General features: G+C 40.7%; 1 protein-coding gene across 2 annotated transcripts; it reads right to left on the bottom strand.

Moving 5' to 3' along the window:
• Positions 1-2: 2 nt before the first annotated feature.
• On the bottom strand, positions 3-13,478 carry matk (megakaryocyte-associated tyrosine kinase). 2 transcript variants are annotated; one of them, XR_015101412.1, is made up of 15 exons: positions 13,361-13,478; positions 13,237-13,281; positions 12,487-12,600; positions 12,185-12,300; positions 11,467-11,686; positions 10,883-10,976; positions 10,748-10,813; positions 10,517-10,616; positions 10,280-10,364; positions 9,901-9,974; positions 9,538-9,739; positions 8,948-9,034; positions 8,207-8,423; positions 1,230-1,342; positions 3-24 (listed from the first exon to the last, which is right to left on the bottom strand). XR_015101412.1 is itself a non-coding variant. In XM_086115990.1 (13 exons), exons 2-13 carry the CDS (start codon positions 13,243-13,245, stop codon positions 8,181-8,183), a joined length of 1,410 nt encoding a protein of 469 aa, XP_085972116.1. In that variant the 5' UTR covers positions 13,246-13,281; positions 13,361-13,478; the 3' UTR covers positions 7,127-8,180. The 2 variants fall into 2 exon arrangements, 1 of the variants encoding a protein (XP_085972116.1); XM_086115990.1 differs by lacking the exons at positions 3-24; positions 1,230-1,342 and having other exon boundaries at positions 7,127-8,423.
• Positions 13,479-13,522: the final 44 nt, after the last annotated feature.

The raw sequence follows: 13,522 nt of genomic DNA, 5'->3' as shown, positions 1-13,522 counted from the left end.
GCGTGCGGGGCCCCTCAGCGGCTCCTGCGTCCAGAGGGGAGGAGGCCTAATTGAGCGACGCCGCGCAAATAGGAGGTCAGAGATCACCTCGTTACCTCGGAGGAAGCCTGACGTGTGTCTAAACCCGCTTAGCTGTGGACTGTGGCGGGGGGTCCTAAAGTCTATACCCTCGACTTTCAAAGTTTGGACCATTAAGAGGACACAAACCCTCACTGTTGACTTTTAGCTTCCAAATTGGACCTACAGCAACCAGAACTCCATCCACCAACAGAATGTATAAAGCTTGAAATGGCGAATGCCCCACCAAACTATGAATTGGAAACAATTGCGTCATTACATACAGGAGACTGATTCTAAAATTGTCCTCCTTCAATTCTTTCTTGAGACGTACACCTGACTTTACATATGTGCTAAATATAACTTTTTTCATATTTTTTGAAAATCTATTATTTCATTTTCAAAAATGCTTCTATATTAGTATCTATTAATGATTCTTTTTTTCAGGTGTTGCCTTCATACATCATAGCTTTCTTTCTACATTTTATCCGTTTGATCTATCATCCATCATCCCCCCCATCAAAGTTTCCACCTTTCTTTTATTCTGTCAATACTGTCAATTATAAAGGTCTTTTATACATTGATAAACTATCTTTCTAAATTAACTTTCTCTTGCTTTGGATACTTTAAATAACTAAATTATTTTTGCTAATTCTTTACTCAGTTACCTATCTGCAATAAAGTGTTACCCGTCCGTTTATTTAACACACTTGAGATCACATTTTGAATCAATGTTTTGCCATTTGAACGAAACATTAATTTTACGTTTGTTTGTTTTTTACAGATCACAAACTTTTCTTGAGTCTTTTTTTTTGCTTTAAATACTTATTAATATACAAATATTTTATGAAAAATTATTAATTCAATTTTTTCATTGACATTTGAATATTATAATTTTGCCATTCAAAAGAAAAAAAAACAATTATGCCTCCCAGTGGTCTGGCAGTACAGTACATACCTAAACAGGAAGAGCAAAAATACAATAAAACAATATAAATACATTTGTGGGCTGAATATGTGCTCAGAGTGGAAGTACACTCAAGAAATATGGTTCGCTATTTGATGACACCAACTTTTCAAATGTTCTGTTTGCTCACTAGAACTCAAGAAGACTTCATGAGCTCACATGAGAGAAAAAAGTAACAGTCCAAACGATGCCCACGACCACTTACCTGCTGTTACGAGTAAGCGTGTTGCTCAGTTACTGGTGCTCCTACGCTTCACATTTACTCCTCCGGGATCCACTGGGCGCCCTCACTCTGGAGCTTGTGTTCGCAGCGCATCTCTTTGGGGGAAAGAAAAAAAAAAGTATACATGTAACATACAAAACAGCGCAGCCAGACGCTCGCAGTTGTGGGTGAAGAAAGTTTTGGGAGTGGAGTTCAGCCAGCGTGCACTGCGGAGAGGAGCGCAAACGAGAGGCGGGAGGAGGCGAGAGGGAGAGGTGGACAAGGCTGGTGGGAGGTGAAACAAGGGGATTACGAGGAGGGTTTATTAATTGGAATCCTTCCCCTTTAAGAGTGATTGGCAGCTGTTTTCTGCTCAACTAATTGTATTAAATGTCAATTTCATTCACGGCTCACGGGAGGAGGCCTCGCCTAATGAAGCCCAGCTCAAGACTTTCTTTTGAGAAAATTCTTTGTCTTTGGGACAAAAGATGCGCTGAGAGTTTTCACTTGACACAACCGGACCACAATGTGTTGAACGGCGAGGGAAAGGAAACGTTGACATTAGAACGCCAGCGGATCAAAACATTACAAGTGATTTACTGGGACACAAGCATTACAAAAAATATTGTTGTCTTATCGCCTTTTTTTTTCTATCTCTCTATCAATCTGCTATTAAAATGTGCGCTATCTGTTTGGAGTATATGACTTACCTTGATAGTAAACACTCCACCAAACCTTCTAAATAGCAATAATTATGTCATTACATATATGAAAATAGAGAAATCGAATAATAAAATACCTATTTACTGGAGCAACACAGTCATCCATTCAACCCTTAAAGACTTAGATCCAACTTTACATAGTAAAATGTAATTCATAGAACTTCGCAAAGTAATGCAATAGTTTTTTTTTTAAATAAACAACACAAAAAGGAAATCTGTATTTAGTAGATTATTTCTTTGTTGTGATAGTGCTTCTTGGCAATAAATATTCCCTAGAGTCGTGTTTATGAACATTTTAAATGGCGCCATGTTTGTATGGAACACAAATTTGATGGTTGGACAGCAGAGCTGAGTATATGGGATGCACCCATGAAAATTTTGCCCCATCTTTTCTGGCAGTGCCTGGAAGCTTTTTTTAAAATTAATTCATTTATTTTTGGGCGCTTCTGATACGTACCCTATCGGTAGCACCTCTGAGCATGGGCCTCGCAACAGTGCTCAGTGTGTCCGCTCCAAGGAACGGCATGCCATATTTCAGTGATCAGAAAAAGTGGTATTCCACAAAACCAAGTTGTGGAATTGTTTGGAGTCAAGTTCTAACACAATCTGGCCTTCACCATTAAGTGCACTGGAACCACAGGAAGTGAAGAAACGCCATATTCAGTGATGACCCCACATTCTGACAGTTGGATGATCGGGGCCCCCACCGAGCTAGCTTTATCAGAGACTACCGCCAGAATTTGGGAGTAGAGAGTGGGGAATGACCTGCCAGCAGACCTGACCTCAAACCCATTGAACACTTGTGGGATGGGCTTGGGCATGCTGCTCCTACCAGAATGACTCAATCACATTGGTTGAAGGATGGGACGCCATCCCGCATCAGGCTGGCGACCAGCATGAGGAGGACGTTTCAGGCTGTCGTGGATGCAAATGGTTCTTCCCCAGACACTCAACAAGAATCGGTGACAACAGCAAAATAAAATTTTAGACTTTGGTAGAGATTTGACAAATGTTTCATGGGCACAACCCGGATACTCAGCTCTGCTGCTCATCCCACATGTGGTACCATTTAAAATTATAAGTCTTTCCAATGGCATATATATACACACACATAGATACAGTACTAAACACAAATGTCTTTACTTACAGTATATCGTAAGAACTTCAAAATTCTTCACTTCAACAACAACAAAAAAAACAACATTTTTGTAAAACCAGAATAAGTATAAATTCCGTTCATAATTCACAACGTCAAAATTTATGATTAAATGTAAGAGTTAGTGTCAGTGCTGAACTGTGTCAAGTGTGTTTCCTCTCTTTCCGCGGTTCCCAATTTGGGCGGTATAGTGGCTCAGGGAAGCTTCGCCATATTTAGTTTAAACCCCGGAGAAGAGCCGGTAATCTTAAAGTAGGCGACCTGAGAGCTTTTCAGGTTTCAATCTGGAAGGGACTGTATTTTCTATGTAAGCTGTTCAGTGACGTGCGGTATTTAACGACATTTATTCAGAATGACGTCCCTGAGATCCTCCTGAATGATGGATCAGTCGGAGTTGGTGTGGAAATAGTTGGGTTTTCCATACCAACTCAGGCTGGAACCTAAACAAGCATCGCTGCATGACCTGATAAAAGTAGTAAATGTATTGAATGTAGATGATAAAACAGAAACACAATTTGCAAGATCTACACACTGTGTGACCGGTGTGTAGATCTAGAAGTTTTGATGACCCCGCCTCCCCCGGGCCTTGACTTTGACACATGTGCTCTAAATTGTCCCTAGGTGTGAGTGTGAGCGCGGATGGTTGTTTGGCTATGTGTGCCCTGCGATTGGCTGGCAACCGGTTCAGGATGTCCCCCACCTACTGACCGAGGACAGCTGGGATAGGCTCCAGCACGCCCGCGACCCTTATGAGGATAAGCGGATCTGAAAATGGATGGATGGAAATGAATCTGGAGTGTTGAAATTGACTTGTTCTCTTTGACAATGCAATGTTTGGAAATGTGAGGATTCAACCTGGCCGCGGCTTTAAACTAACATATTAACTAATGTCACAAAATATTACACATATTAGGTATCATTTATCTATTCTTATTCTGTTCATGGTCATGGGTGAGCTGAACAACACCCTGAACTGCTGTCAGTCAACTGGAGAACACATACAGGAACACTGTAGAGGTGGAAAACCAGTCACAGTCACATCGTCACTGAGGGAGAACTGAACCTACGTTACCAGCATGAAAAGTCAAATAAGTGAAGAGCTATACCAATTAAAGAGTATAGTCTTTATTCATATATTGTTTTGATATTTGAAACTGAAAAGAAATGCGTAGTACATTTCAATGGGGTCCATAGACGACAATGTGATAGCTCAAGACATCCTGACTGTGAGTGCGCACATGCATGCGTGCTTTGTAGACAAGTACAAAAGTGGCCGCTTTAAACAAGGGGAGGACACAGTTGAAGAAGCTGATGCCAGCTTAGTGTCCTAGAAATCAGCCAGGACTCTAAAGACACTAAAGAGATTTCCTGTGACCTCAAACAAATCTAAAGATAAAGTTAAAGAGAGAACATTTACTAGAAAGACTGTCTCGGCATTTACTTGGGTGGACAAACGTCAGTGATTGTCTTGATTTTGTTCCGCCAACAAATGAGTTAACTGCATCCTCCTGTGTATGATGTGCTTTCCATTAATCACATTAGGGATTAGTTTGCTATGCCAACGGCACAATAGGTTCAAGCACATATTAAATTCATTTGTCTGACTCATGGTAATTCTTATAGTTTTTTATTTTTGGGGGCGGGGGCTGGGAATCAGAGAACTTTGCTGTGAATATTCTGAACTCCTGTTTCCATGCCGCTGTCATACTGAGCATATTACCACCCAAAGTGTAGTGTAGGTCTTTCTTTCAACACTTTAGGAACTAGTTCACACTAAACTTAGAAAAAAAAAATCACTACATCTAAATCAATACACGAAGCCTTTCAAAACTAAGCCACTCCGTAAGGTGCAATATATTTTTTTCGGAGTTGTTAAAGAATTATGTCTGTCAATATTGTTCCATTGTCTGTCTACAAGTGTTGCTGCACTATCAGGTTATAAAACAGCAACATTGATGCCAATTTCTAGGGCAGGACTGATATGGATTATTTGAGGCTGATGCCGACAGTTTGGCAGGTTACATTTTCTATGACTGATTAATTGGCCGGTTAATTAAAACCATATATAATGAATGAGGTAACTTCGGCCTTGGTCACTTAACGCTTACAACAATACAGATACGAATTGCGGGCAGAACATTTTCCTTTTTTATACTTAACAACAGAGTAAATTGGGCAAAAATCGGCAGTTATTTGGAGGAGGAATGTTTGAATCTCTTATGTTGCAATGTATGTCGTTAGCAAAAATACGATTTTTGCCGATTTTGAAAAAAGAAATAATATTGGCCAATAAATCAACCAGGCTCTACTAGTGTGGGTACCACTATTTCCCTTTGAAGTGTTTTTTGCTCAACAAAACGTCTTCCAGATGCTAGCTAAAATAGTTTGTTTCCATTCACTGGCAAGGAAAAGAAGGAAAGAACCACAGTGTTTACAAGTTAATCGACAATCTCTCAGTCACAACAAGATTGTGGCGATTATCTCGTTCCAATTTTGCTCGTGCAACTCTTTGGCCTACTACTGTTTGCCTGTTATCCTGTGCATAAATTGGTTAAGGGGGCAGCAGTGTAGTTTTCAAGATGCTTGGTTTTATCAAATGACAACGTAAGTCGCCCTGATCCTATTAAAGGTAAAAGCAGCTAACGTGTAAATGCGCAGTGTCAGCTTACCCCGAGTGGTGCACAGACAGGCTGTGGGGGGGATGGTGGATCAAGGAAGAGGAGGGAAGAGTGAGGCAGCGAAGGTGATGGTCATGTGATTCACTGGTGTTCTTAACATGGACTGAGACATGCAGTAACTACTAACCAAACAAAAGAACGGCATAAACTTGCTGCAAAAACATTTGAATCAGGCGTTCTCATTTTATTTTTGGGGTGTGCTCCCAAAAGCCATTCAGACAACTTGAATAAACTTTCCCCACCAGTGATCTCCCGATTGTGATACATGAATTGCAAAGTTTTGAATAGAAATTGAGCCAGTTCCCGATCAATTCAGCGGCATACGTCTCAAGTCTGAGCACGACCTAATTACAGGCACTAAAACGCGTTGTGGGCTAAACATACAGTTCTTAGCGGGATTGTGTTAGTTGACAGGTAATCTATGCAACTGCTCCACTTGAATGATCTAAATTACTCCATGAAAGTTAAAAGCCACCTCTATCCGAGTCGATCGAGGGTTAAATGATTAAAAGAAGTACTGATGTGGATTTGAAAGGGCGTAATTAAATAAACTATATGTGCCAATAAATAATGAATCATTTATTTACTTAAAAACTGATCAAAGTGTGTTATTTAAAATGTGATTGACAATTGCAGTACATAGTGATAAAGATAACATACAGAGAGAGATTGTGAGGGATATTAAGTACTAGTGAAAAGATTCCCTTGCTCTGTGTCACTTAATTGTCATTAGGCAGCTTGTTGTCCGCCGGAGTCAAACAGAAAGCCCATCTTGGAAGGAATTAGATGTACCATTAACATATGGCCGTTGGGATAAAAACACCAGTATGTCCTGTGACACAAAAACCCACCCCAAGTACACAGCAAGCAAAAGTAAATCCTTCACGCAACCCCATCCAATCTTCTATTATTATTATCATCGTCATTTTTTTTACATTTGGTTTGCAGTAAATCCTTGTGTAGAAAATTACAGGTCATTCCATTATAGGTCTTGAGAAGAAAAAAAAACACGGAGCAGATTGAAGCAATGCTACAGGACGCTGGTTCATTGGGTGAGGAGGATGAAGCCTCAATTTGGGTTCGCGTCTCACGGGACAGAGACAAATACCGAGCTTACGCTGACTTAAATCTCCTCAACGCGCTCATCCAATGTGACAACAATCCAGCAATAAAGGACTTCATTTCCTGCCGAGTCCTCAAGTGAAGTGGCTTGTGGGCCAGTAACAAAATAACATTTTCTATTGCATGCCTTTAAACTAAGTCCCATGGACACAATGATCGAAAGAAAGATAGCGTGTAGGCTATTAAGACTGATAACGAATCAAAACACAGACTGAGTTCGGGTAATTTACACATAATTTGTATTTTTATTCCTGATACCAGTTATATACCTTAATTATTTGTATAACTTGACCTATTTTGTCAACATCTTTGAAATAGGGAAAGAAAAAAAAACACTATTCATATGATCTAAAACGGCCAACTGCTAAAATAACAGAATGATTGATGAATCGATGGCCAGGGGTTCTACAAAGTATCAACATCTGGGGTGCTAGTAATTGTTGCGCACATGATTTGACGTAAAAGAATTTTCCTTAATGTGCCACTCCCCCATCCCTGAATGGTAAAAGCACTTCAATCGAAGGTTGGATTTTCCTTTTTTGAATTTAAGTCCAATGATATTAAGGAAAAATAAATAAATCATTATCATGGAGAAGCTGTGTATGAACCTAGCAATTGACTGGCAAATAGTCCAATGTGGTCCACGCTCTCGCCAAAAGTCAGCGATAGGCTCCAGCTTACCCCAATAAAGATAAACACTATACAAGCTGGACGGATGGATCCAATAATAGAATCTTAATCTGAAAAACCTAAAAGAGCAGCTATTCATGACAAACTCAATTTAGGTAATCTATTGACAAAAAGTGTTTGGGATCGAAAAAGACATAACTAACATACCTTTCAAGTCTGCATCAAGTCCAACAACATTCAATAAAGTGATTGCAAAAAAAAACCTGAGGTGTGTCCCACTCACTAGCAACCTATTTACGTTCTTAAAAAGAAAAACCTAGAAGACCATCGAAGAAATCCAAAACTTAAATCAGAATGCCTTGGTGATTGTAACAGGGTTTACAACAAGGTGTAAACCACTAGTAACACCCAACTATAAGACAGGTTGAGTACACTTGATCAGAAAACATCTAAAAAGGAACAGATCATAATCCAAAGCGCACCACGATATCCAATATATTTGGATATCTAAAGGACGGACCATTTAGTGTACTATAAGCCTGAATGAAAGTTTTGTAGTCCATAATGTTGAGAAAGAAGTCTTAAGTGGACGAAAACCTCCCCTCAAAAAAACATAACAAAAAAAAAAAAACCTGTCCAATTGAATTTAAACAATGTGAGTGGGGTAGCCACCTCCATATCCGGATCCATCTTGATGTTGCGACTCATGACCCGGACTTCGTTTTTTCATCTCTTGTTCAAGTTTTCCCCTCATTTTGTGAAAAGTGGGCCTTCTTCGAGGTTCCTTGGCCCAGCAAACGGTCATGAGGGCGTAAATAGCAGGGAGACAGTCTTCTGGTGCCTCCATGCGAAAGCCGCCCTCCACTCGCTCCATCACCTCCTTCAAGGACTGCGGTAACCATGACACACAAGGAGAGGAACGATTCTTCAGGCACTTGGATAAATACACAGTACCGTATTTGTGTTGCAAATGCAATAAAAGAATTGAACAATGCTCCAGAATCCTATTGATAAAGTGATGTTGATGTCACTACGGGACCTTTGCCACGGCTCTTAAATTCCTTACACTACATCAGTCAGTATTTTTCCTGGTTTGTACCGCTTTAGAGCTTCAAATCTTGGCTCAAGCCTTCTGTGCCGAGTTGCGTGTTTTCTCTTCCTCTCAAATTCCAAAAACATGCATTTTAGCTTTGCTAAAGACTCGAAATCATCCACTGGTGTGAGTGGAAATGGTAGTTTCCTGCAATTGACTGCCGAAAATGGATGGATGGATGGATGGATGGATAGAAGGAAGGAATGAAATACCGTACAGTGTACTGTTGAGAAATAACGTCAGTAATCATCTGTTCAACGAATACATGTGGCTCTAGACAAAAAGTGACAGACTGCATTTATTACGATGAGGCTTCCTACCATCTTTGGATATGGTTGTCGACCATAGGAGAAGATTTCCCAGAGCAGAATGCCATAACTCCAAACATCTGACTTTGTGGAGTATTTCTGCATAATGCGGAAAATATAGGGAAAAATGGAAATGCATTAAAATACTGCATTAAAAAAAAAAAAAAGAATATCCGAGTTCGAGATTCAATATAAGAAATGTACAAATAATTCTGCCTTCATAAAGGCGCTAATGCTAAATTGTAATGGACATTCTCAGTGAGGTATTGACATACCAAAGAGTATTAATATGAAACGATTTAAAACAAGCATTAGTACAGATCGAAGTGAGATATGTAAATTGATACTTTCTTTTTCCTCATTGGTTAACGGTCAACGATCCTTCATGTAATGAATGGTGTGTCTATGAATAAAAATGTCATTATGGACTCCTCATTTAGTAAAAATTTCTACAAATACTATGTCTACACCATGTTTTGGTTGCCCTTGTAACATAACGATAAGGGTCAAATTATACACCTCTCAGAATGACGTCGCACAGCTTTTATACAGCTTGTGTCTAGAATCTCTTTACTAGGAGGACTCTGCATATAGTCAGCAACCTCTTTCGTCAGAGCTTCAGGGGCACTCCAGCGGACAGGCAGTTTGGCACGCTGGTCATCTGATACCCTGGAGGCCGCCCTCGTCAGCCCGAAGTCGCTGACCTTGGCCACGTCGTCGTCAGAGAGCAGGACGTTGCGGGCCGCCAGGTCCCTGTGGACCAGCTTCTTGGATTCCAGGTACGCCATTCCCTCACACACATCGCTGTAGACACGCAACATATTCTGAGTAGCACGGAAAGACTTTTAAAAGCCACCTGTTTACACACACACACACACACACACACACACACACACACACACACACACACACACACACGCGCACACACACACACACACACACACACAAACTCTGATATAACTTACAGTGCAAAGCGAAGAAGCTGCACAGAGCCAACGAGTGATCGTCCTCTCGTCCTGAGGAAGTTTGCGAGATTTCCCTGGAACAAAAATTCAAATCCAATCATCAGATAATTATCATTTCCGCCCTATATATAATTCTAATATTTTTCACTTAGCATTATGACGAGTATTGATTACATCTAGAATGCTCAACCCCTTTCTCGATCTAGTTAGGAATTCATAGATCAATTGTTTGTTCACTCACACAATGTCCAACTCAAAGCTGTACTGTGTGTGGTCTGATTTGTACAAGCCCATCAATAAAACAACGTACAAGACTGCAGCACGTAATAAATTAATGTTTTATGAGTGGCACTGTTGTACACGCTGTTTTGTGACGCACCTTTGTCATGAGCTCCGTGACAATGAGAAGGCCTTTGTGCAGGATGACCCCCAGCAAGCGCACCAAGTTTTTATGTTGTAGCTTCCTTGGAAGAAGCCAATCAAACACACCAAGTTAAGACAATCGGCGGGAAAAGTTCTCCATAGTTGAGGATGCGCTCTGCAGTGTCGTAGTAATATGATCAAATTGAGCTATAAAAGGTTTGATGGAAATAGAAACGGACGTCTCCAGACTCACGTCATCACTGTGGCCTCCTGCAGGAAGGCCTGGGCTGTGACATCACACTTAATGGTCTTTACTGCCACCCTCTGGGCCAAATATTCACCGTCGAACACAGCTGGAGGACACAAAATCTTTATTAATTAGACACTTGTTGGGTTAGTACTCAGTGGAACGACCAACAAGGTTGGAAAAGTGAAAAATATCGCAGTGCATCGTGGATCTAAAGAAAATATACGAAAAGCTCACCACCAAACTCCCCCTCTCCGATGATGTGTCCCAGTTTCAGTGCGGTAATGTCCAGCAGCCATCCAGCTACAAGGGTGAGACACTTGTAAGATCAGTGAGTGCATGGAAAATATTTTACCAAGTAATTATCACGACCTTTTGTCAGCTCCATCTCAGCCGACTTGGCTCCTTGTTTTGGTTTGGACTTCAGTAGAGTTCGGGCAAGGGCACCTTTGTTTTGTGAGTAGAACTGCAAAGAGGGAAACAAATGCTATAAAAGGGTGATGTTCATGTGCAACACATGAAAATCACGTTGTATTATTCCTCTTATGGCCCCACTGTTTTGTGTTCCTCATTTAGGGGTTATGAATAAGTCACATTGCCAGTACACTCTTCAGGACTGTGCAGTATAGCACTAAAATTTGGGGAACTGCAAACCTGTACTAATAAAAACAAGAAACAGACTCCCAGTCTTTTCTGACATCAATTACGTCACTGTTTTAGAATTATCCTTTTGTTATCTTGTGTAAACTTTTGCTGACAGTATTTTCAGAAATGTTCTCTGTCAAAGAGAAATTGCTTTCATTGTTGAATTTTCAATAATTCTGTTCTTGAACTTAAAAATACAAGAAATTCAGTGTAGAGCAGCGTAAAAATATGATTGCCTTTTGGAGATTTAAAAAATTAAGCAGAAGCATCAAGAGATGAAAATAGAACATCTACCATTTCTCATCATCTACCTCGATGATGTCAATGAGGTTGTTAAAGTGCTGATTGTTGTCAATGGTCAGTTGGTTGTCCTGATACATCACTCGGTAGTGGATGACTTCCCCAGAGACACTGACACACAGCACATAATCGCCTGGGTGTCGGATTGACTCCCGCACCAGGAACAGGCCGTCCTGGGCCGGTTGCAGCTTGCGTACCGCCTCTGGGCCCGAGATCTTCCCGTGAAACCATCTGCTGGAGGACAGGCAGACAGTATGGTAGTTACAAGCCTGAAGGTTTTGTGCAAACAATTACAGGTATTTGGAAATGTTCATAATTGAGTGGAGTCCTTGCTAACTGTCAAACAAGTAAAGTCACTTGAGTTAAGCAAGTTATACAATCTTGCTCATCACAACATATACAGTACTTCAAGTTGGTATAAGTCTGACTCAAGTCAAGTGACTCGAGTCCGCCCCCCTGCCTATGGTTCTTAATTGCTGGAAAAAGCCCCTGCATTTTAATTCGACCTCTTTATCTAATCCAAGGACTGGTTGTGGCATCAACATTTAGCATTTTACAAAAGAGGAAGTTATGATTATGATTCCCACGAGGGCGTTTGTGCGCTCATTAGAGTTCCTCTGTATAAGTGTGTCACTATATCAGCGTCACTCAGATGCATCCTGCTGATGTGAGACCACAGCGGCAGTCACGATTCCTGGGAAAGCACATTCAGAGGAAGGGTTTACGTACGGCATGAGGCTGAGGCTTGGATCCAAACGCAGAGCTTCTCTTTCCCGCACATCGGCGCTATTTACGATCCCCTCATCTCCGGTGGAGTTATGTTTGGCTTTGTAGCATCTCTTACTCTAGAAGCAAATAACAGGCGGTAGCCACATATTTCTCGGTTTGACTGTAAAGCTTTATAGATGATCGGTGGCATTACAGAAATTTGTGTCCAGCAAATTACAATCGGCATTAAAGTCCCACATAAGGCTAATTACTAGATTCCTGAGGTAGCTATTTGAAAAGATGTTCAATGACGTGCTTTTTACCGTGGTCATGGCGACAATAGTGAGTATGTCTCCTTTGTGGTACAACAGCTCTCCAGGTTTGGGCTTCCTGTGGTCTCCCTTGGCAACACATTGTGTACCAGTCGTCCAGGTCATCTGCAGATTATCAAGTAGAAGGGTTGACCCTCAATTTGTTTTTTCAAGTGTTGTGAGTGACGTACGTTTGGATCAGTTTTGCATGCGATATGACCACAAGAACATTTACAAAAATCTCGACATGGATCAGATTCTATACGTCACAAATTTGAACATCTCCTTGACAAATGCTAAAAAAGTCACATGGCTCCACTGTTACACGAAAATAAGGACGAGAGACTATTTTTCATTACACACAGGATGGTTCCACCATTAGGTACTCCTGACAGAGTCAAAGGGTCTCTCGTATCTTGCCCCTCGGATGTAAATAAGGCCACACAAATATTTGAAACCACTCTCATGATGCACTTCTACAACATTGCTAAACTACAACCACAAGGACATTATTTTAATATGTGTAATGAAAGAATTTTGATACATTTATTGCATTGCATTACATTTTGCAGGTCGAACTAATGTACTCAGTGCAAAGAAAGAAAACTGTTTGTACAAACAGTAAGGTGGTCACACTCCATGTGCAATTCAGTCTGCAACACTGTAATCTGTGACAGTTATACCACTTTGGATATTAGCTGTGATACTGTTAAATTGGATATTTTGTCCAAAGCATTAAAAAAAAAAAATAGAGACACCTACCTTTGCCATGAGTAGGTCATAAGGTTTGGAATTTCCGTTGATCACCTGCCAAAAAAGAAAATGAATTACTACAAAGAGGCGGAGAGCTATCTTGGGCTCTTTTATGTCGGAAATGTTTTATTACCTGATGCGGACAGACAGTTTGTTCAGGAATTAAATGTTTTGCAGCACTTCATCTCATTCTGTGGTGATATTGTCCATCACCAGTGAGGAGAGGAGATGCTGGCCAAAGATGCATTCCGGTGTCTCTGTCACAGCACTTCCTCAATATTTGCTTAAATGTGTG

Source organism: Hippocampus guttulatus, chromosome 7, assembly GCF_054856545.1.
Source record: "Hippocampus guttulatus isolate MCC_2025c chromosome 7, RoL_Hgut_1.0, whole genome shotgun sequence".
Taxonomy (NCBI): Eukaryota; Metazoa; Chordata; class Actinopteri; order Syngnathiformes; family Syngnathidae; genus Hippocampus; species Hippocampus guttulatus.
The sequence above is the reverse complement of the archived record's forward strand: the minus strand, read 5'-3'. Positions and strand labels throughout refer to the sequence as shown.